Source organism: Ostrea edulis, chromosome 4, assembly GCF_947568905.1.
Source record: "Ostrea edulis chromosome 4, xbOstEdul1.1, whole genome shotgun sequence".
Lineage (NCBI taxonomy): Eukaryota > Metazoa > Mollusca > Bivalvia > Ostreida > Ostreidae > Ostrea > Ostrea edulis.
In genome coordinates, this window is record NC_079167.1 from 55,061,531 (window position 1) to 55,085,325 (window position 23,795).

The 23,795-nt window shown below is 36.7% G+C and overlaps 1 protein-coding gene across 1 annotated transcript in view; it reads right to left on the bottom strand.

Annotated features, from left to right (window-relative positions):
- Positions 1–1,783: 1,783 nt before the first annotated feature.
- Positions 1,784–23,795, bottom strand: part of LOC125669048 (uncharacterized) — a 39,846-nt gene continuing 17,834 nt past the window's right edge. Inside the window, exons 5-11 of the mRNA XM_056163034.1 lie at positions 16,501–16,807; positions 16,165–16,283; positions 14,072–14,920; positions 13,738–13,903; positions 12,248–12,377; positions 4,943–5,155; positions 1,784–2,064 (exon numbers count right to left, since the gene is read on the bottom strand). Coding sequence (XP_056019009.1) covers positions 1,924–2,064; positions 4,943–5,155; positions 12,248–12,377; positions 13,738–13,903; positions 14,072–14,920; positions 16,165–16,283; positions 16,501–16,807 — 1,925 coding nt within the window. The 3' untranslated portion in view covers positions 1,784–1,923. The remainder of the gene's footprint in view (positions 2,065–4,942; positions 5,156–12,247; positions 12,378–13,737; positions 13,904–14,071; positions 14,921–16,164; positions 16,284–16,500; positions 16,808–23,795) is intronic.

Consider the following 23,795-nt stretch of genomic DNA (forward strand, 5'->3'; position numbering starts at 1 on the left):
ACCCCTACCCCTGGGATCATCAAATTCACAATTTTGGTAACAGACTACCTGTTCTTTCTAAATATCTATTTACTTTCAATGTAGTATCAATAGCACTAAAGAAGATGTTATTTAAGTGTTTTACACAAACACTATATAACAAGTTTGGCCCCGCCCTGGGGTCAGAACCCCTACCCCGGGGATCATGAAATTTACAATTTTGGTAGAGGCCTTCTTGCTCTACATCAATATGCATTTAGTTTTTCTTACATGTGTGTGGTTCTCGAGAAGATTTTTGAAAATTGGTAAATTTTGGATAGTTTTTGCCCCGCTCCTAGGGGTGCTGGAGTCCTGAAATTTACAATTTATGTTCCCCTTGTTCTAAGAATTGGAATGGTAGTTAAAAATGTTCAATTGTTAACGCACGAAAACCAATTGCAACAAGAGGTACTGTGAGCAATGCTCACTAAGAATACCCCCCGCTTACTCCAATCTCCCAAAGGGTGTTGGTAATAGGTATAAACTACCTCTTTTCTGAGTGTAAAAAACAAATGGCATGACAAACCGAACCATATTGCTACTTCGATGTCTAGTGCGCATGACCTTTGACCCCAAATCTTCATCCCATGGGTAGTCCATATGCAAGATATGGTGACTGTAGGTGGAAAGGATAACGCTTTACAGCCCGGAAACCATATTGCTACTTCAATGTTCAGTGTGCTTGACCTTTGACCTTTTGACCCAAAAATCGATAGGGAACATCTTCATCCCATGGGTAGTCCATATGTATGATATGGTGACTTTAGGTGGAAAAGATAACGCTTTAGAGCCTGGAAACCATATTGCTACTTCGATGTCCAGTGCGCGTGACCTTTGGACCCCAAAATCGATAGGGAACATCTTCATCCCATGGGTAGTCCATATGTACGATATGGTGACGGTAGGTGGTAAGGATAACGCTTTAGAGCCCGGAAACCATATTGCTACTTCGATGTCCAGTGCGCGTGACCTTTGGACCCCAAAATCGATAGGGAACATCTTCATCCCATGGGTAGTCCATATGTACGATATGGTGACGGTAGGTGGTAAGGATAACGCTTTAGAGCCCGGAAACCATATTGCTACTTCGATGTCCAGTGCACGTGACCTTTGGACCCCAAAATCGATAGGGAACATCTTCATCCCATGGGTAGTCCATATATATGATATGGTGACGGTAGGTGGAAAGGATAATGCTTTAGAGCCCGGAAACCATTGCGTCTACAGACGGACGGACGGACAGACAGACTGACAACCCGATTCCAGTATACCCCCCCACAACTTGTTGCGGGGGGTATAATAATTTACTCGGGTGACCTAAAAATCTCAATCAAAATAGCAAGTGCACAACTTGACTATTCATATGATATATACTGTTTTAATCAAACCTGCATATCGGTGTTAAAGATATACTCTGGACAAATATGTCTATAGATGGATGAACAAGGTGATTCAAGCATGCATACCCCCTCCTCCTAAACTTTGGGGGGGGGGGGGGTGGGTGGGTGGGGGTGGGGGGTGTGTGTGTGCGTATAATTATGAATGTGAAATGACTTTAAAGTCAAGCTACATCGGATTTATTATGACTTCACTGATGAGGAATGTCCATAGTTTGTAAAACACATGTAGCTATATGTATATTACTGCAGCTGATTTCCACTGATTGTAAATGCTGTAACTCTTGTTTGTAAAACACATGTAGCTATATGTATATTACTGCAGCTGATTTCCACTGATTGTAAATGCTGTAACTATTCACTAAAACACAACTTCACAGATTTATTAATCTCATTAAAAGACAAAAAGTTGGATGGTCTTGACTAGAATTTCAAAACAGAGGATAAGTTTCAAAGCATCATGAACACATACTACATTTAGAGTTAATTGTTTGCCACATTGTGTTTTTCAGATCCCATACATGTCTTTAGTATTTTCTAAGCATGCCTCCAGGACAGCCTGCACCGAGATGTTCTTCAGTCGAGCCACCTCCTCCGCCACTGTCACACAGAGACCGGGATGGGAGTAATGCATGGCTTCCTTGGGAATCTACATACAGAACAAACAATTGTTCATTGTAACAGTGTTTATTTCTATGCCCCACCTTTAACAAGAGTACACAAACAGTACATAATACACCCATGAAAATGCTTACATAGAGATCATAATTTGTAGAACTTTGCCTCAGGTAGCATCAGGCTGTGGCATACATGCACTTTCTTTGTATAATATGAATAAAGGGTCTTAGCTTAAAACTGTGACAGGAGGTAGATAGACAAACCAGGAGTTCTGTGTATAAAATATTTACCCAAATTCAATCAAGTTCAAGTGCTTTGTTTAAGCAACACAAAAATATATAATTCCTTGATATACACTTAACCTTGCCATAGCGGTCACCTCTATCCAGCAGTCACTTGTCCCATGCGTTCATTTTATTTCCTTCCAATTAAAAATCCCATATAATATGATACTATTAACGGCCACTTGTGCAACACAGTTCAGCGGTCTACAAATTTCATACCAAAATTCCCCCACTGTATAGTAGACATTTTGAATTGTCATATGACTTCCATCCAGAGTTTATCTTCCGAATGACATAAATTTTTACAATTGATTAAGTGAGGCGAGATCAAGAATATAATTGGTTTAATTAGATCAATTTTTAATGTTGGGTGAACAAATAGCTATCTATTATCACATCATAATGAGAGGTAAACAATGGGTGTTCATTTCAAATAAATTATTAATTGATATAAAGGGGTGGAAGGAAAAAGTTAAGTCTGAAAGAACGATATGAAACCATTAAAATGATGGAATTGGGATCAAGTGCCTGCACTGCTGCTTCAAAACAAGATGATGGGAAAACTTAATTAAGTTAGGAATATTTTAAAAGGGAAAGCTGAAAGAGAAAGTGATGTGGAAAGCAATGCACCAGCTGAACAAAATTCACCCACTTTTTTCAATTAGTGACTGGCATATGTACAACTGTATGTGAATTGGTCTTCTTCAATAAATCAAAATGTTTCAAATTTTGTTGTTTATTATGTAGCAATCTACATGCATGAAAGTGTATATACATATAGTTTATATGTATGTAGATTTGTAATTCATAGAATGTCGGTTTCGTTTGATAATGTGGACCTTGATTAAGAGGTCATCTCTCTATAGAGGTCACTTTTACTGAATCCTACAGGTGACAGCTTAAGGTAGTGGTTGCAAGGCATCACGTGGTTTATTGATGTAGTATCTAAAAAGAGACTATTTTCGTTTCAGATTCTGGAATACGTGAAGCGCTAAGTATCAGTAATAACGACAGACGATGGAAACGAAGACTTGTCAGATATAACCAGACACAGGATAAAGCTAACCAGACACAGGATAAAGTAAAAATATATACAAGTAAAATAAAATACAAATAAAAACTCCCTTATGTTTTAATTATCTTTATAATATATATAGTTTACATCTCCATGATTCACATACCCCCAACCCCCGATTAATTTGCAGTCTTACGAAACGTAAATTTAATTCACAGCCCACTAGGCCTATTAAAATTTATATAATAGATAATGCTAAAAATTTCATAACATGTGCACATAAATCTAAAATACTTGATGTGTAATATCCAAAGGAAACCGTTAGGCCGAGGAAAAGGGGGTTATGTAAACGGGTCATTCTGAGCAAAAAATATTGATAATTCTAATCATATCTTTTCTAAGTACACTATACATAGATTTAAAACACTTTATTTTGCTATAAATATTCCCATCATCCACTTTGATTGATTGATTGTTTTGCTGTTTTCCGCCACACTCAACAATTTTTCAGTTATCTGGTGGCGCCCAGTTTTTATTGGTGGAAGAGAGAACCCAGATACGATGTACCTGGGAAGAAACCACCGATCTTCCGAAAGTAAACTGGGAAACTTTCTCACTTACAGCACTTGCTGTTAATATGTTTATTTCAATTAGTTAAGTTATTTCTTATAATTTAAAAAATAAAGAAAGTTTCGTTGTTTTTGATAATCACTTGGTTTGAAAAGAAAAAAAAAACCTGTCACAGGTAATACGACGTCACAATGCACAGTTTACATCGGCTGTGTTACATTTCCCACGTTTTTAACGTACACTTCCAGAGCATGAATATACAAGTAATTTCAAACAAAGTAATAAAAACATCTCCAAAGCAACAGTACTATCATTTTATGTGAAATTAATTCAATAGTAAACATCAAAACATATTTATAGTTTTAACATGAGTAAAAATAAATACATATAAGATGCATATTTATCGTATTATCACCTACAGCATTTATGTAAGGAGGGGTAGGGGGGTAACTATATAGTGCTCATAGCGCCATAGTAAACCTGAAAACCAATATTGATACCTTCAGGAAAAATTCCTACTAGCATATGTTAAAACATATGTAAAAATAAAAAGAATTCATTGGTCATTTATTTTTCAGGGGGTGAAAATATGTCTGTTTTGATAAAAAATTGCCTTCCAAAAATTGCACAATTGCTCATAAGGAGCTGTGCTACTACTTCTTATGAAAATAAATGGACATCTTATTACAAATTATATATCAATTAAGGCTTTAACTTCAATTTGATATAAAATTTGTATCACTTACTCTTTTTATATCATTTTTAAACACCATCTGAAACACCTGTACCATTTATTATAGAAAGTCGACAAGAGGGATTACTATGACTACAGTAGCGTCACAATTTCCGTGAAAACCATATATGAAACTTTCATAATGAGTTACAGATACTATCAACTACAAAATATGTAAAAAGTAAAAAAATTCATAGATTCATTAATTTTCAATGACCCAAGCAATCACTACCTAAATACAGGTTTGACTTTATACTTTTCTTATTCATGTGAGCAAGGCAAGGCTCAAAATATCACATGTACTTACAGTCTTTGGAACAAAGTAGGGAGCATCACTCTCAAGTAGCAGTCTCCCCAGAGAGATAAACTTGGCAACATCACGAGCCCCTGTAGCTGTTCGGTAGGTGACCAATGGGGTCAGTCCTATGTAGAGATTGGGGAAGTGGTCCAGCCAAAGCTTAGCAGACGTGAAGTCCCCAGTGAAGCAATGGCAGTGCAGTTTGTAGTCTCTTGGTAACATCTGGTAATGTCCAAAATATAATACATTTACAAAATAATCATCAAGTGTTTCTTTCAGTGTTACAAAGGTGTATAGTCAAACCTCGTTATCTTGAACTCGATGGGACCTAGAAAAAACTTCTGAGATATCTGAGGGCTTAAGATATTGAGGTTAAAATACATAAAGAAAATGTATTTGGGACTTCCACCTAACTTTGACATGTGCATGACATTTGAGATATCGATGTTTGAGATGCAGAAGTACAACTGTATATACAAATATACATTTTTAATAATTTATTTCTTAATGATACATATTTTCAAGGAAGATTCATCAAATGTTATACAGGTGACTGTTTAAGGTACATATGGACTAATACTGAAGATATTTTGCTTGTTTCAAAACTAACATGGTTAGGTTAATTTATCTATAATGGCATTTATTAGTTCACCTGAGCTGAAAGCTCAAAGTAAACTATTTGATTTCATCCCAGATGAAAGGAATAGGTCAAAATTTTAAGTTTGTTCTCGACTAATTTAACTCTCGGACATCTTCAGTTGGTCTTATTTGTGTAATGTATGCATTGTGTGCACCTTCATTACACATGGTCAGAAAGAAAACAATAGCTTTAGTCAGTAAGTTTTTATATTGATTTCATCAACAGTAGATATTGGATTATATAAGGACCTATCAGACAACTGTAGATATTGGATTATATAAGGACCTATCAGACTATTCATTGTACTAGATAATGTGTAAAATACTAATGCACAAATCCAATATTTCGTGGAAAAATAATCCGTGGTATACTACGACAGCCACTCATGTGGTCTGCACTTGACCTGTTTTGGAAAGAAAGTAAGTAAAAGGACAGGCTGTATTTTGAAACTGTTTTTCACTTGTATCTTTACAGCTGTAGTTATTGTTTCCTTTTCTTCATAGAATACCATAGTATCGATATCTTGATTAAAAATGGAGCATATGTTTTGCTTTTTCTTAAATCTAAGTATGGAGGACACGAAAAAAAACAACAACAAAAAACAAGAGGCCCATGGGCCACATCGCTCACCTGAGTCACCTTGGCCCATATCTGAAGACTTTCCAAATATATTTGCATGTAAAACCTTAGTCCGTATTATGGCCCCAACTACCCCTGGAGGCCACGATTTTTGCAAACTTGAATCTACACTACGTCAGAAAGCTTTCATGTAAATGTCAACTTCTTTGGCCCAATGGTTCTTGAGAAGAAGATTTTTAAAGATTTTCCCTATATTTGTATGTAAAACTTTGACCCCCCCCTACTTGTGGCCCCATCCTACCCCCTGGGAGCCATGGTTTGAACAAACTTGAATCTGCACTATGTCAGAAAGTTTTCATGTAAAAATCAGCTTTTCTGGCTCAGTGGTTCTTGAGAAGAAGAATTTTAAAGATTTTTCCTATATATTTGTATGTAAAACTTTGATCCCCTATTGTGGCCCCATCCAAACCCCAGGGCCCATGATTTGAACAAACTTGAATCTACATTATGTCAGGAAGCTTTCATGTAAATCTCAGCTTTTCTGGCTTAGTGGTTCTTGAGAAGAAGATTTTTAAGTTTTTCCCTATATATTTGTATGTAACCCTTGTGGCCCCATCCTACCCCCGGGGACCACGATTTGAACAAACTTGAATCTGCAATGTGTCAGGAAGTTTTCAGGTAAATTTCAGCTCTTCTGGCCCAGTGGTTCTTGAGAAGAAGATTTTTAAATGACCCCACCCTATTTTTTCATTTTTGTGATTATCTCCCCTTTGAAAGGGACATGGCCCTTCATTTGAACAAACCTGAAAGCCCTTCACCCAAGGATGCTTTTGGCCATGTTTGGTTGAAATTGGCCCAGTGGTTCTTGAGAAGAAGGTGAAAATGTAAAAAGTTTACAGACGGACGACGGACAAAATGTGATCAGAAAAGCTCACTTGAACCTTCGGTTCAGGTGAGCTAACAAGAGGCCCAAGGGCCACATCGCTCACCTGATTCACCTTGGCTCATATTTAAAGATTTTCCCTATATATTTGTAAGCAAAACTTTGAATCCCCCCCCCCCCTTGTGACCCCATCCTACCCCTGGGGGCCATGATTTAAAAAAAAAATGAAATCTGAAATATGTCAGAAAGCTTTCATGTAAATTTCAGCTTTTCTGGCCCAGTGGTTCTTGAGAAGAAGATTTTTAAATGACCCCACCCTATTTTTGCATTTTTGTGATTATCTCCCCTTTGAAAGGGACATGGCCCTTCATTTTAACAAACTTGAAAACCCTTTACCTACGGATGCCTTGTGGCAAATTTGGTTGAAATTGGCGCAGTGGTTTTTGAGAAGAAGTCGAAAATGTGAAAAGTTTACGACGTCGCTGACAACAGACAAATTTTGCTTAGAAAAGCTCACTTGAGCCTTTGGCTCAGGTGAGCTAAAAAATAACAAACAACCAAAGGTGTTCTCATGGATATAAAACAAAAACTATTTAGTGGATTGTTTTGTTGAAAATAATGCATTGCTCAGTGTATTACTAGTGATGGGACGATGATCAATTATTATCGGAAATTGATTCTTGATTATAAAATTTTATAATTGAAAGTTCCGATTACAAAACGATTATTGTTTACGATTTTAAACGGATTGCCCATCACTATGTATTACTCAGTGAAGCTACACGGTTCATGAAACTTGGAAAAGTGTTACCTCAACACAATTACAAACTGTTGAATCCATTTTGGGTTAGTCACTCATGAAAATCGATCGATCTACAAATAACACACCTTTCAACGACTATGACCTTGCTCTTTATTTATCACATTTTCAAGATTCACTTGCTCTGAACCCAGGCATGAGAATGACCGTCAGAGAATTTTGATAAAAATGCTCATTCATCCAAATCACTTACTGATGATGAAATATTATCAATGGTGGCAACTTCAAACAAGAACGAAGATGCATTAGATGATAGTGAAGACATAGTTTGCTTTTCCCACGTATTTAAAGACTAGACAGGGGGTTGCATATCTTGTGCAATATATAGAATCAGAAGTCAAGAAATGAATATATAAACTAGAGATTGTTTTTATGAAAAACAAGAGGTACTGTGAGCAATGCTCACTAAGAATACCCCTGCTTACCCCAATCTCCCAAAGGGTGTTGGTAATAGGTATAAACTACCTCTTTTCTGAGTGTAAAAAACAAATGGCATGACAAACCGAACCATATTGCTACTTCGATATCCAGTGCGCGTGACCTTTGACCCCAAAATCGATAGGGAACATCTTCATCCCATGGGTAGTCCATATGTATGATATAGTGACTGTAGGTGGAAAGGATAATGCTTTAGAGCCCGGAAACCATATTCCTACTTCGATGTCCAGTGCACTTGACCTTTGGACCCCAAAATCGATAGGGAACATCTTCATCCCATGGGTAGTCCATATGTATGATATGGTGACTGTACTTCAATGTCCAGTGCGCTTGACCTTTGGACCCCAAAATCGATAGGGAACATCTTCATCCCATGGGTAGTCCATATATATGACATGGTGACGGTAGGTGGAAAGGATAATGCTTTAGAGCCCGGAAACCATTGAGTCTACAGACGGACAACCCGATTCCAGTATCCCCCCCCCCCCCCCCCCCCCACAACTTGTTGCGGGGGTATAACAAATGTCTCCCCAGCTCCCCAAATTGGAAGTGCTCCAAATGAAACCTCCTCCCCTTAATGTACTGCATGGTATGGAGGAAAAAGCATGAACAGGAACATACATATTATGAACTCATTTACATCCTCCATCCCTCAGATCTACTATAACTTTAAGGATAACAACTGGATCCTCCTGTCCATACAATATGCACATCTGCAAATGGCATTGAAGTATTGGACAAAATTGCAAGTCTATTGGATAAGCCATATAGGAGAAGCAATCACAAGCTATTTTAACATCCTCCACCCCTCTTAGACCCACTATAACTTTTAGGAAAATAATTGGATCCTCCTGTACCAATAATATGCACATCTACAAATGGCAATAAAGCATTGTACAAAGTTTCAAATCTATCCCATAAACCATATAGGAGGAGAAGTGTTGACAAGCTATTTTATATCTTCCATCCCTGTTAGATCCACTATAACTTTCAGGAAAAAAATTGGATCCTCCTGTCCTAACAATATGCACATCAACAAATGGTGCATTGTACAAAGTTTAAAATCTATTAGATAAGCTATATAGGAGAAGTGTTCACAAACTATTTGACATCCTCCACCCTTGCTAGATCCACTATAACTTTTGGGAAAAAAATTGGATCCTCCTGTCCTGATAATGTGCACATCTACAAATGGCAATGAAGCATTGTACAAAGTTTCCAATCTATCCGATAAGCTATACAGGAGAAGCGTTTACAAGACTTTGTGGCAGACAGACAGATAGATGGACAGAAAGTACAAAAACAATGTCTCCCCCTGAAAGAGAGAAGACAAAATACTTTCTTTTCTATTTTTACTGCGTATGACTGATAAATTGACAGTCCCCCTGAAAAATCTGAATTTGGTGAAAGTTAAAAGAAAGATGTATTTTTTTCTTTTTTTTTTTTATCTAAAAGCATCATTTAAAGTCTTGAAGTAGAACAATGTAAATAAGGCCACATCAAATCGATTCTCTGGTTCTCAGACAATTGTTTTTCAAACAAGAGGCCCATGGGCCACATCGCTCACCTGAGTCACCTTGGTCCATATCAGAAGATTTTCTATATATATTTGCATGTAAAACCGTAGTCCTTATTATGGCCCAACCTACCCCTGGAGGCCATAGTTTTTGCAAACTTGAATCCACACTATGTCAGAAAGCTTTCATATAAATGTGAACTTCTTTGGCCCAATGGTTCACGAGAAGAAGATATCTGAAGATTTTTCCTATATATTTGTATGTAAAACTTTGATCCCCCCTTGTGGCCCCATCCTACCCCCAGGGGTCATGATTTGAACAAACTTGAATCTGCACTATATCAGAAAGCTTTCATGTAAATATCAGCTTTCCTGGCTCAGTGGTTCTTGAGAAGAAGATTTAAAAAAAAAAAAAATTCCTATATATTTGTATGTAAAACTTTGATCCCCTATTGTGGCCCCATCCGACCCCTGGGGGCCATGATTTTAACAATTTAGAATTTGCACTATATCAGGAAGCTCTCATATAAATCTCAGCTTTTCTGGCTAAGTGGTTCTTGAGAAGAAGATTTTTAAAGACTTTTCCTATATATTTGTATGTAAAACTTTGATCCCCCTTGTAGCCCCATCCAACCCCCCAGGGGCCATGATTTGAACAAACTTGAATCAGCACTTTGTCAGAAAGCTTGCATGTAAATCTCAGCTTTTCTGGCTCAGTGGTTCTTGAGAAGATTTTTAAAGATTTTACCTATATATTTGTATGTAAAACTTTGATCCCCTATCGTGGCCCCATCCGACCCCCGGGGGCCAGGATTTTAACAATTTAGAATCTGCACTATATCAGGAAGCTTTCATATAAATCTCAGCTTTTCTGGCTCAGTGGTTCTTGAGAAGAAGATTTTAAAGATTTTTCCTATATATTTGTATATAAAACTTTGATCCCCTATTGTGGCCCCATCCGACCCCCGGGGGCCAGGATTTTAACAATTTAGAATCTGCACTATATCAGGAAGCTCTCATATAAATCTCAGCTTTTCTAGCTCAGTGGTTCTTGAGAAGAAGATTTTTAAAGATTTTTCCTATATATTTGTATGTAAAACTTTGATCCCCTATTGTGGCCCTATCTGACCCCCGGGGGCCATGATTTTAACAATTTAGAATCTGCACTACCTAATAAAGCTTATCTATAAATCTCAGCTTTTCTAGCTCAGTGGTTCTTGAGAAGAAGATTTTTTAATGACCCTACTCTATTTTTACCTTTTCTTCATTATCTCCCCTTGGAAGGTGGCCTGGCCCTTTATTTTAACAATTTAGAATTCCCTTTACCTAAGGATGCTTTGTGCCAACTTTGGTTGAAATTGGTCCAGTGGTTTTTGAGAAGAAGTTAAAAATGTTAAAAGTTTACAGACGGACAGACGGACGGACGCCGGAATACGGGTGATCAGAAAAGCTCACTTGAGCTTTTAGCTCAGGTGAGCTAAAAATGGGTAGGTAGGTAGGGATTTAGTTTTTCAGTTTATCTCCATGTCACAAATGGGTAGGGATTTTTTGTCTGTGGGTTTTTTTTTGTGTTGTGAAGAAAGTTAGAGTTTTACAAATGGTATTCAACACCGTATAGCTTCTTTTCATTCTGTTTCTTGTCTTGTTTTATATGTATGTCATGCTTTTATATTGTAGATCTTTATGCAAATAATTAAAGTGAATACAAAATAGTATGTTTTTTATCATTTTATTCAAGTATTTTTTAGACACTTTCACTTTTAAATATCTCCCAAAAAGTTCAACCACTTCAGAAATTTTCACTGTTGAAAAAACCTTATCGCTGTCAGCCGTTTTGTTTCGACCTACAAAAATGTCGTACTTCAACTCGGCCTTGCTTTCATCAATTTGTTCCTTCACGGTTTCAATTTCTTTAAATTCACCGCCCAGAAGTTTCTTGCAAAGCGTATCAACTGTCAAGGACGAGTCTACCAGTATAATTGTCCATGGAACAATCTGTTTTGAGTTAAAAATAATCTCAATGCTGACAAGAACTGTTTCTGTTGCCATATTGTTTACATCAACTAAGCAGCACGTCTTATTCAGCAAGGCGCTTTACGATTTTGGCGCCAAAAGACAAATTTTATTTTGATGGATCAAATACGGGCAGCGGCGATTTTTTTCTGGGGCGGCAATAAACTCACGTCAGCTGCCGATTTTTTTGGGGGGCGGCGGTGTCTGAGAACCAGAGAATCGATTTGATGTGGCCTAATGAAGTCTATTTTATTTCTTTTGACATGATCTATAAATGTACCCCCATCCACATAATGCCATCGATCCCAGTTAAAATGCCAAAATTTCCAAGGTACATGTTTTTCCTGTATATTGCATGCAAACTGCAGAACACTGGTTCTACACCTTTTTTTAACTTACTTAAGAAACATTTATATCACATATACCTGTTTAAGAATATCCAGGCAGTCTTTTTCTGCATCCCTACAATGGATCACCAGAGGTTTCTTCATGTTCAGAGCTATTCTGATCTGCCTTTTGAACACAGATTTTTGCATTTCTTTAGTCTCAACAAATCTGAAATAATGATTACAACTTTGCATCTAATTATTTCACAACATGCTGTGTAGTAAAACAAGAGCTCCACAAGTTGGGGCATATCCCCTTGCAATGAGTGTCTAAAACTTTTGCTATGAAGTTCCATAGCGAACTTGACCTTTGACTTTTTGATCCCAAAATCAATATCGGTTTTTGATCTCTCTATAACAAATCTACATGTGAAGTATCAAATCAATCAAGCAAAACATGTGGCTTGTAGAGAGCCTACAAGCTTAGTGTTTGTTACACATGTACCCCCCCCCCCCCCTTACAACCTACCCCCAAGGCCTCTTAACTGAACAAACTTGAGTTTGAACACCTGAAGATGCTTGCATACTAACATGAGCATGACTTATCAATAGGCCTTTTGTTATTGAGATGAAGATTTTAAAGATTCCCATGTAAAACTTTGATCCCCTATTGTGGCCCCAACCTACTCCCTTCAGCCACAATTTGAACAAATTAACTTGAATCTTGACTACCTGGTAATACTTACATATCAAAATAACTAATCATGTCAATGCAGTTCTCAATATTTTTTCCTATATTCCCCTGTACAACTGCTACTCTTCAAAAGAATTTGTTTTAATTAATTTCCTGTATTTTCCCATATAAAACTTTGATCTCCTATTGTGGTCCCCACCTTACCTCCGGGGTCCCTGATGTGAACAAATTTGAATTTGAACTACCTGAAGATGCTTGCATATTAATATGATTAATCTTAGTACTATTGTTGTCAAGATTTCAGTAGATTTTCGCAATACATCCCGATGTAAAACTCTGATCCACTATATGGCCCTACTCTACCTCCAGGGACCACAATTTGATCAAATTTGAATCTTACACTATGTCAGAGAGCTTTCATGTAAATTTCAACTTTCTTGTCCTGTGATTTTTAAGATTTCTAAATGACTCCACCCTATTTTTACCTTTTCTTGATAATCTCCCCTTTGAAGAAATCATAGCCCTTTATTACATCATACTTGAATCCCCTTTACCCAAGGATAATTTGGGTCAAGTTTGATTGAAATTGACCCAATGGTTCTGGAGAAGAAGAGTTTTAAAAGATGCCACAATATTTTCACTATTTCTTAATTATCTCCCTTTTGAAAAAGTGTGACCCTTCAATTGAATAATTTTAAATCCCCTTTACCAAGGATGCTTTATGGCAAGTTTGACTGAAATTGGCCCTGTGGTTCTGAAGAAGTTGAAAATGTGTAAAAATTATGGACAGACGGATGTTGGAACGCCAGACCAATGGTGATCAGAAAACCTCATTTGAAGCTTTCAGCTCAGGTAAGCTAAAACCCTCTATACAGTACATTGACAAAATTTGTACCCTCCAGAATAGTCCAAGCCAATTTCTCCTAAGGCCACCACCCTGTCATTCCTCAGACACCGCCTCAGTCCTTCTTCATTCCATCTACTGAAGTCTCGGGCATTCTTGGGATGACATCCAAATGTCAGCCAAACATTGCATTCTTTACTTAAGCTCTTCCATAGTCCTACAGAACAAAATCTCAAAGTAGCATTCTTGGGATGACATCCAAATGTGAGCCAAACATTGCATTCTTTACTTCAGCTCTTCCAGAGTCCTACAGAACAAAATCTCAAAGTAGCAGTAATTGTCAAATAACTATTTCCATTCAATGACCTGGAGAAACAAAACTTACCATCTTGCTTGAAAGAGTTTGGATTACAGAAGACTGCCACACATCCAAGGTAACTGGGAGGGAATGTATCCATGTTCTGTGCTTGAAAATCAGACCACTTGCCCTTAAAATCTAGCCGGTTAAAAAGAAAATCAATGTGACAGTGTGAATCCAAGTAGCCCACACCATAGGAATCACATCGCTCTAGAAATGCAGACTTCCAGTCTAATGTGACAAGATTTGTGTCCTTTTCCTGCTTTAGTCTACTAAATCTGGGTGGCCTAGATGTTGGGGTGGAATCCGTTGAGCTGGGAGGCAACGATATATCACAGCCTGGAAGTTCCTCTTCTTCCGAGGCCTTGATATTCCCAGTGGTTTCTGTATGGGAAGTTGGTCCTAAGCCACCTTGTTGATGCCATCCATGATAAAAAGAACTATGGTTTCCCCTCATGTTTTGTACACTGGAATAATATTCCCAAGGCATGGGCCATATCAATATATTCTCCTGTGATCTCCCATGTTCCATTTCACTACGTCCATGATTTGATGAACAGTCCAGTCGATTTCTATCATCTCTCCAGGATCTTGATGATGGTTCAGAATTTGTATACAGATATGAAGGAGAACTTGGAGCTCCATTGGTGGTTGGTCTGCTTTCCCTATCGATATAATACCCACTCATGCATGGAATTCTCTTGTGAGGTGGAATGTATACATTTTTCTTTGATGACTCTTCAGCAGCAGTAGATTTATCACAGCTTCTGCCAATTTTATCCTCAGTCTTTTTCCTGGTGAGATGAGGACCATCAAGAACAAAATGGTGATGACTTTCATCTTCTGCTACATCACTATGCCCTCCATCTCCATGATCTATAAAGATGTTGAATTTATAAAAGGTTTAATATCTTGTTAGTATATCTTATTTAGGACTCATTAGAGGTATACTGAGCCTTACTAGTAGGTAAGTCTGTATACATCCTTCAGCTAAACAAATACACAATCCCATCATTACAAGATTCTACTGCAACATTTGCCAAAAATCATACTGCCGTAAGGATATAGTGAAACGCCACATCATAAACAGCCACCCGGACACAGAATTTAATGATACCCTTATTTTTACGGACTACAACCCTAGAGAACTCTCCCAAAAAAACCGCAACAATGGAAACCCCCATTTGAAAGCAGACCAAATTTGAATAAAACACCCGTATTCCACATAGTACCAGCCAAGAAACCTTATACATACAATCCTTCCAGATCTACATCCGTTGAAACTATCTGCCTGGACGAACTTCCATCAAGCATACAAAACAGAACAATAACAGTTTATGGAATTTATGGACTCTTTGAATCAATAAAATAAATATAATTGTCCATTATGTACAACTTTCACAAACATTTATAAAGTATCATTACATATTTGTATATACATGTTTTACGTTGCTAAGTAAACACTTCACATTTATGTTGTTAATAGTAACGTGAACCACAATTTTTACCTCAGTAGAGACAATTCTTATAATTTTATTCTGATGACGACTGCCCCCTGGTCGAAACTGGTCAACCAATAAAAGTGTATCCTGCATTCTCACTATGTGTTGGTGATCTGTTTTAATTCTTTAAGTTTATTTTTTAAAGTTATATTCCGAAGACCAGTGACTTTCACTTCCAATGCCAAGAGCTCGGTGAAGAAACAATCACTACTTCTATTAAATGTTTCCAGTTTGAGGAAGAGCTAGGATCGAGAATCGAACCATGGCCTTCTTGGTTGAAAAGTGAATGCTCTCCACATTAGGCTACATCAAATGGTATCTTCTTTATGATATACAGCAAGAATACCATATTATACAGACTCTGAGTATGATTAGCAAAAATCTAACATGAAGGCCAAGAAGCCAAGGTTGCAAACTGCAAATTATAAAATGATTCTATAATAAGTCTGGCATCATTTATGATTTTTCAGCTTTTTTGCCTAACTAACAGCAAACACATTTTCCACGTTTTCTCACCTAGAAAAAAATTACAACAATTGCATCGCCCACAACAAACTAATATTAAATGATTTACCATATCATCTTACATAAAATATATTAATGCATATTTTTACTCACATGATTCATAAGATTCTGACTCTCTTCTGCTCCTCTCTTGACCTTCATTTGTAACACATGATGAGGGATACCTGCATCTTGTAGTAGAACCTCGGTAAGGTTCTTCATAATGCAAGCTCCTGATGGAAAAATGTTAAATGAACACCGATGTCAGAGAGATAATGTTAAATGAACACTGATGTGTGTGTGAGAGAGAGAGAGAGAGAGAGAGAGAGAGAGAGAGAGTACATTATCTAAACATCCAAGAAACTTCAAATCTGATGTATATATTCTTTGAATTTCAATGGTACTCAGTTCATTCTGGTTAAATGACAGTCTGGATAAAAAAATCCTTACATCTCCCTCCACCCATTAAACATCATGTGGTAAGGATGAGACATTGGGGGAGGATATCCCGGATGGTCTGGGCACATCTGTCCATCCATGTAGGGCTGTCTGCTGAATCCACCATTGATGTATGGATGAGGAAAAGGATAATAAAGCTCTGGATAAGAGGTTGGGTATCCTGGTCGTACAGCAACAGGTGACCCTGGATAGCCTGGTGGATATGGGGAACAGTATCCATAGCTTGGAGGGTAAGCCAAGTAATTCTGGGATTGACCAGGAGGGAAGGATGCCAGGTAATGGCTGTGTAGAGGATTTTCTGGAAGAATCAAAGTTGTATTTCTTCAAAATTTAACATCATATAATCTTTAAGCATCTAAGTCACACACAATATACATCTTTATTATATAGCTAATAAATAGTCTATTATAAAATCTGTGTAAAATCTAGAGAATGTTAGCGTTCAATATCCTGAGAATTTATTGAACGCTAACTTTGCATTGCGTAAATTGTGTGCGCCTGAAACATTCCGAGTATGAGTGTTCAATATTCATGTTACTTTACTGACGTAAACAAGCCAAAATGGTAGACGACGGACCTCTGAATCCGGCAGAGCTGGTATTTGATATCATATTCATTTATTTAAACAAAATGTTTTACTGTACATAAATTATGATGTCCCCATTCACAAAATCAGTTTGCTTCATGCATTAATGACGGGTTTAATATTGAACAGTTAAGAAATGCATGCTGATATTGCACACCTCCACCTTAGATGCCAATATTGATGAATTCTCGTCTATTTTGGAGTATTTTGAGTGAAAAGGGATACAACTTAATAACGAAATACTTTAGCTATATAATAAAAGGGTTATTGAACTAATAAAGGTGAATATTGGTACTCGTTGGCTGTCAAAATGCACTCGCAAGCTCGTGCATTTTTACATCCAACTCGTGCCAATATTCACCAATATAAGTTCAATAACCCTATATCATTATATAGATAATAATTTGTTAGTCATAAAATGTACCTAGATTTTGAAGAATTGAAGGGTGCAATATATCTAGACCATTAATGAATCCCAACTTTCATGAAATAACAGCTAAGATCTGTACTGAAAGCCTCTGGTTACAAGTTAACATTATTGCATGCCAAGATGTAAACAAATATGGCAGACCAGCTATTGTTCAGTATACTCTTGAAGCCAGTTTCAATATTCTATTGCAATTAATTCTTGTAATATCTAAAGATAAGGACCAGCAAATGTTATTTAATTAAGGAATGACTTTAATTCTGGGGCAAGTTATACGAGTATAACATGGTTTGGGTCAGTTTATGCTTTATAATCCACAAAGCGGATTATAAAAAAGCGTAAACTGACCCAAACCAGGTTATACTCATATAATTTGCCCCAGAATTAAAGTAATTCCTTATAATTTAATGCCAGAGGCAAAGATACTAACCTTCGTTTATCAAAATGTACATAAACTAGGAAAAATACAAGTCAACTGAGCCGTGCAATGATTCACTTAGTAACAACGACGAAGTGTCTAGCTGTGAAGGTCGACATCTTTAATCTTACTTCTACGGACCCTAGCCTATTTATCTAAACATTGTATCGAAGGTGAAGTTTGTCATGGTAGAAAATATATGTAGACTATGCATGCAATGCGTATTTCGCTGCCCTTCAGACATAGAGATTAACTTTGAAGTCACTCATCTCCGACAGATTAAAAAAATACGGGAAATTGCATTGTTTAGGCCTACCCAAAATAAATATTCAAATATCAGAAAATGCAATAATTTGCGGCTTTTAACTCTGTGAAAACTTCTACTACATGAAAACTTACCATATTGCATGCAAAGTTGTCGCTATTAGTAAATCCAACACAAGAGAATATGTACATGTATAAGTGCGATCCACATGTCAATGTGCCTGTATGAATTTTTGTTTGCTTTGTTGAAAGCAATGAAGCACACCCCCCCCCCCCCCCCCACCAGTGAGAAATGTATTTCAAAGTGAACAAGGCAATGCTTACTTGGTAAATCATTAATTCAAATATAATATCTTTGTTTTAATCTATTATTCGACCATCATACAGAGAAAGATGTTTTACAATAGTGATTTGTTTACAAGTAGATGCTAATATTGACAACGAGAAAACAATTTGTGTATCAAACCGAAGAGACTTATTGTACATGTTGACTTTCTATTCTATAGAAAGCTGAAAACTGTGCTGCGATGTAAATTTAGAGAGAGAAAAAAACCCAGTTCCGGCATCTGGTTGTCAAGGGGGTGTGTCCTCATACCAAACCAGGTTATACAAAAATAACCTGCGTTCCTCAATTGGAATTTGACCAATCAGAGACAAGGATACAATAAGAATTAAATTACCAAGAAATGTTTGTAAAACATATGCCCCCCCATGGTGCAAAATTGAAAAGGATTATACACATGCATCATTTAATCAATAGTAGTGCCAAGCCAATTCAAAATATTGAGCAGACAATATCTTCCTATGTCCAGAGTGGAATCTGACCATATGACCTAAAAAATTAATAGGGGTTAATCAAGCAAATCTTAAAATATAGGAGACCGTATATTCTTATGTTCAGTATGACCCTTGACCTTTGACCATGTGACCTCAAATTCAATAGGGTCTTCTCCTAAAGATGTACCAGTGTACTAAGTTTGATGTCTGTCAAGCAAAGGGTTCTCAAGATAATGAACAGACAGTATATTCCTATGTCCAGTTTGACCCTTGACCATGTGACCTCAAAATCAATAGGGGTCATCTACTCCTTAGGATGTACCAGTGTACCAAGTTTGATGTTCGACAAGCAAATGGTTCTCAAGATATTGAGTGAACAGTGTCTTCCTATGTCCAGAGTGGATTGACCCTTGACCTTTTGACCTGAAAATCGATGGGGGTCCTCCTCTACTCATAACCATCCCACATATGAAATATAATTACGATCAAGTGAATGGTTCTCAAGATATTGATTGGACAACATGTGGTCTACCAACCGACAGGAGCAAAGCATAATACAGTAAAACTCGAATATAGCGAACACAGATATAGCGAAATTACGGCTACAGCGAAGTGAAAACGATTTCCCCAGCAAATTCTTTATATATTCTATATAAAAATCTGCGTCTATAACGAACACAGATATAGCGAATTTACGGATATAACGAAGTAAATTCCTATTCCCTTTGAATTAAAATTGAACGTAAAAATGAGTTTTTTTAACGGATTTATTTTTTTCATTTTCAACTCTGTGATTTTTAACAATCGTTTTCCATTGACATAAAGGACCCATACTTATTCCGATATTTCTGTTTGTATTTTTTCATGAAAGGTTGTTAACGCAAAACAATACTTACACATACGTTTAGGAAATATATTATCGGTATTGTTTACTATTTTCGTTAATTAAATTTGAAGTTTGATTGCATTTATTTTATCGTACCCTCATTTATTTGTGTAAAGCAACAAGTAAATGACAATTGCAGTAGACTGTACATGTATGTATTGCGCAAACCTTTTGTTGACATTTCTCTCTCGACATGTTCTTGCATGACTTAATAATCCATCAAGATAAATTATCATATATAAATCAATGTGTATATTTCTTGTATAAAAATATTTCTTCTCAAAAATATATAGGCTTCATTTCTCTTAAAGACAATACAAACGCAAGTATATCGATTGCTGCTTTCTTATATAATTGGTATACATGTAGAATAAAAAAGTTTTATAACAAATTCGTTATATTTGAATTATGAATTTGCTATAAACGTATAGCGAATTACGCTTATAGCGAATTTTTATGGAGGGTCCCCAGAAATTCGCTTTATCAGAGTTTTACTGTAATCACAATTGTGCATAACTGTATATTGCACATATTCATATAAGTGCCATACTTTAGTTTTTAACTCGAAATAAATAAATCATCAATATAAAACTGCAGTATAGTTAAGCTTTATAATAATGGAGTTATTGAACTGAAATTGGTGAATATTGGCATTCGTTGGGTGTCAAAATTTCCTAAAGTTGGCAATTTTTCAAACCCATTACTCAGCCAATTTCACAAATATAAGATCATTAGCCCTTACGGCTATTCCAGCAAAAAACGTACGGGGGGAGGGACGGCAGCCGATATTTTTTTGGATGGGTGGGGGTGATTAGGGAAAACATTTGAATGGGTGGTTGTCTTCCAGGTTAAAAAAAAACATGGGTGCCTGTGAATTATGATAAAAATGAAAACGTATCACATTACGTTTCTTTTATTACTAAAGAAGAAAAGCAAAGCCATTCTACATTAAGTACGGAAAAAAGATTGATAAATGGGCAGATAACTCAGTGTTACCATAAAACTTTTCCCTACAAGGCGCGGCGTTACCCAACCTATTGTACCCGTTCTACACGACCACCTGTCCAACGCAACCAACGATCAAGAGTTTTACAACCTTTTTGTGCAATTTCGCCTTCATGAAACGACTACATTTTTTCAATTATGCAATTCCTACTTTCGATTTCAGTCGAGCATGACTATTCTGGGAATTATCGCCCCTAACACTTTCGTTTTAAAATGCACAGGTAATAGTTCGGCAGTGATCTTGTTTAATCCGCACTCTAAATCAATTATTATACCCAAGCCATCAATTGGTTAACGTGTAATTAACATGCAGCATCGTGTGAGGTTAATTACCAAAGCCCGAGTTGTTTAATCAACAAAATCAAGGATCAGGGAATCATGTTTTATGTAAAAAGACAATATACCGGTGTTGACAGGTCGACGAAGCTTGTGAAATATCTTTATAGCTTTCAAGAATTATGTACGCCTCAAGAATTAATTCTGTAAACAGACACGTGTGGTAATCTGAATTAATTCTGTATTGTAAACACGTGGGGTAATCTGGTAATGAAACCACGAGTTCATCAAATTATTTTCATTACTCAGTCTCAGAGATAGCGCTTTTAATTCCTACAGACTGTCTTTGCGCACGCCAACGTGCACTAGGCCTAATATGACAAGGCACAAATACAAACTTACCTGCAGCAGACGTAAGCTGTCTCGTTTTCTTTAAACTGGTTCCCTGTTAATTGGTGCAACCGAAGCTACCAGAATCCATTCTCACCAGAGGGCACACTACACAAGCTTCACTCCACTGTTGTGGAGTGTAGCGTAACGCCCTCTGGTGAGAGATTGGACCAGAATCGTAACTTGACAGGGTACCAGTTTGAATTAACCGGAAGTGAGTATTGTCAACTCGTACATAAAATTTCACGGTTTTTAGGCAGTAAAGACGCAATATTTTAAGAAATATTTCACCGATTAACTTGAAAATGAATAGGATTCGTCTTTTTACAATGCCACATATATATGCGAAGGTTAAAATTCGTTAGTGCAAAGGTTCTCTTTAAATCTTGCCCACAAGCTGTAATGGACACACAAACACACACACGGATACACACACAGTAGCGATGCTATATCCCCTCCGCAACTAGTTGCGCGAGGGGATAACAAGCACCCAAGTCATGACATGAGTAAAAAGGTCATGCACATCTAGTCTAGAAATGATATGACAATATCCCACATCATTAGTCTAGTGAAACTGTATGTTTATAATAAGCAAACAGAGCTAGGTTTCTACAACTAACATGTTTCCAAAGTATACAAAATTGCATTTTTTCTTTCATTTTATATGCCGAGATCATCCTTTTTTTTTTTCTCCCTACCAAAATTGCATTGGAAACCAAAATATGTAATTTTTTCTGCAATGATTGCTACCTTCATCTCCCTATGAAACAACAAAGAAAGACATTTTATTGTTTATATTTTTATGCATTTTTAAAAATATTAAGTAGAATTAAATTAAGTTCTAAAATATCATATGGTTGATCCATTTGTTACATTAAATGAAGTTATTAAATTGTATGGGTGGTGGTGGCAGGGGAGAATCTAATTGTATGGGTGGTGGTAGCAGAGGAAAATTTAATTGAATGGGTGGCTGTCTTAAAAATAAAGTGCCTTCCCTCCCCCCTGTAGTGTATTGAGTAAATACGAAATGTTATAGTATGAATGGTTTTGTGAGCGATATGTCTCGTGTAACCGGATGTGAGTTTTGTAAATAAAATGTGTGAATTAACCTTCAATGGCGGCTTTCTTAAATGAGATGGTTAAATCCAGTAATTCATGAGGCAAAAATACAGTACATCTGGTGACGAGGATAAAGCAGAATGGCAAATGCAGTTTCTGTCCACTCAGATATAGGTGGTTTAAGTAAGTTTGACTCACATGGTGATAAAAACTCAGTCGGAATAAGATGGACTAGATGGGTCCGATCGGTATCAGGAGAACTCGTACCCAGGAGAACTCATACCCAGAAATTTGGGTACGAGTTCTCCAAGAGAAGTCGTACCCATCAATATCTGGGTACGAGTTCTCCTGGAGAAAAATTTGTCAATTGTATTATAAAAATCTGGGTACGAGTTCTCCTGGAGAAAAACTTTGTCATTTCTGTCATAAAAATCTGGGTACGAGTTCTCCCGGAGAAAAAACTTTGTCATTTATATCTGATAAATCTGGGTACGAGTTCGAGGAAAAAAATGATTATGAGAATCTAGGTACGAGTTCTCCCGGAGAAAAAAACTTAAACATTTTATTAAATGGATTCTTATGGAGAAAAACTCTGTCTTTATTGTCATATAAATTCTGGTACGAGTTCTCCTGGAGAAAAAGTTTGTCATTATATAGTAATCAAAATTTTGATATGAGTTTATCTCATTTACCATTTTAGGTATTGGAATCTGGGTACAACTTCTGGAAAGAATCGAGGATTTCATACATTATACATAATTTACTATGAACATGCCTTTCAATTGAATAAAAAAAAGAAAATTCAATGATCATACTTGTTTGCTGTTTTGTTTTTTATTTGAATTGCTGTTGGGCTTGAGACGATAATTAGTATAATTATTGCAATTAAACATCAATTTTAAACCTGCGACATTAATTGTATTTTTATAGCGTACCTCTATTCTCTGGCACATGGAGGAAAACTCGTACCCTGATTTATGTGACAAAATGACGAAGTTTTTCACCAGGAGAACTTGTACCCAGATTTATCCGATAAAATGACTGTTTTTTCTCCGGAAGAACTCATACCCAGATTTTTATGACAGAAATGACAATTTTTTTTCTGCAGGAGAACTCATACCCATATTTCTCTTTGATGAAATGACAAAGTTTTTCTCCAGGAGAACTCGTACCCAGATATTAATGAGTACAACTTCTC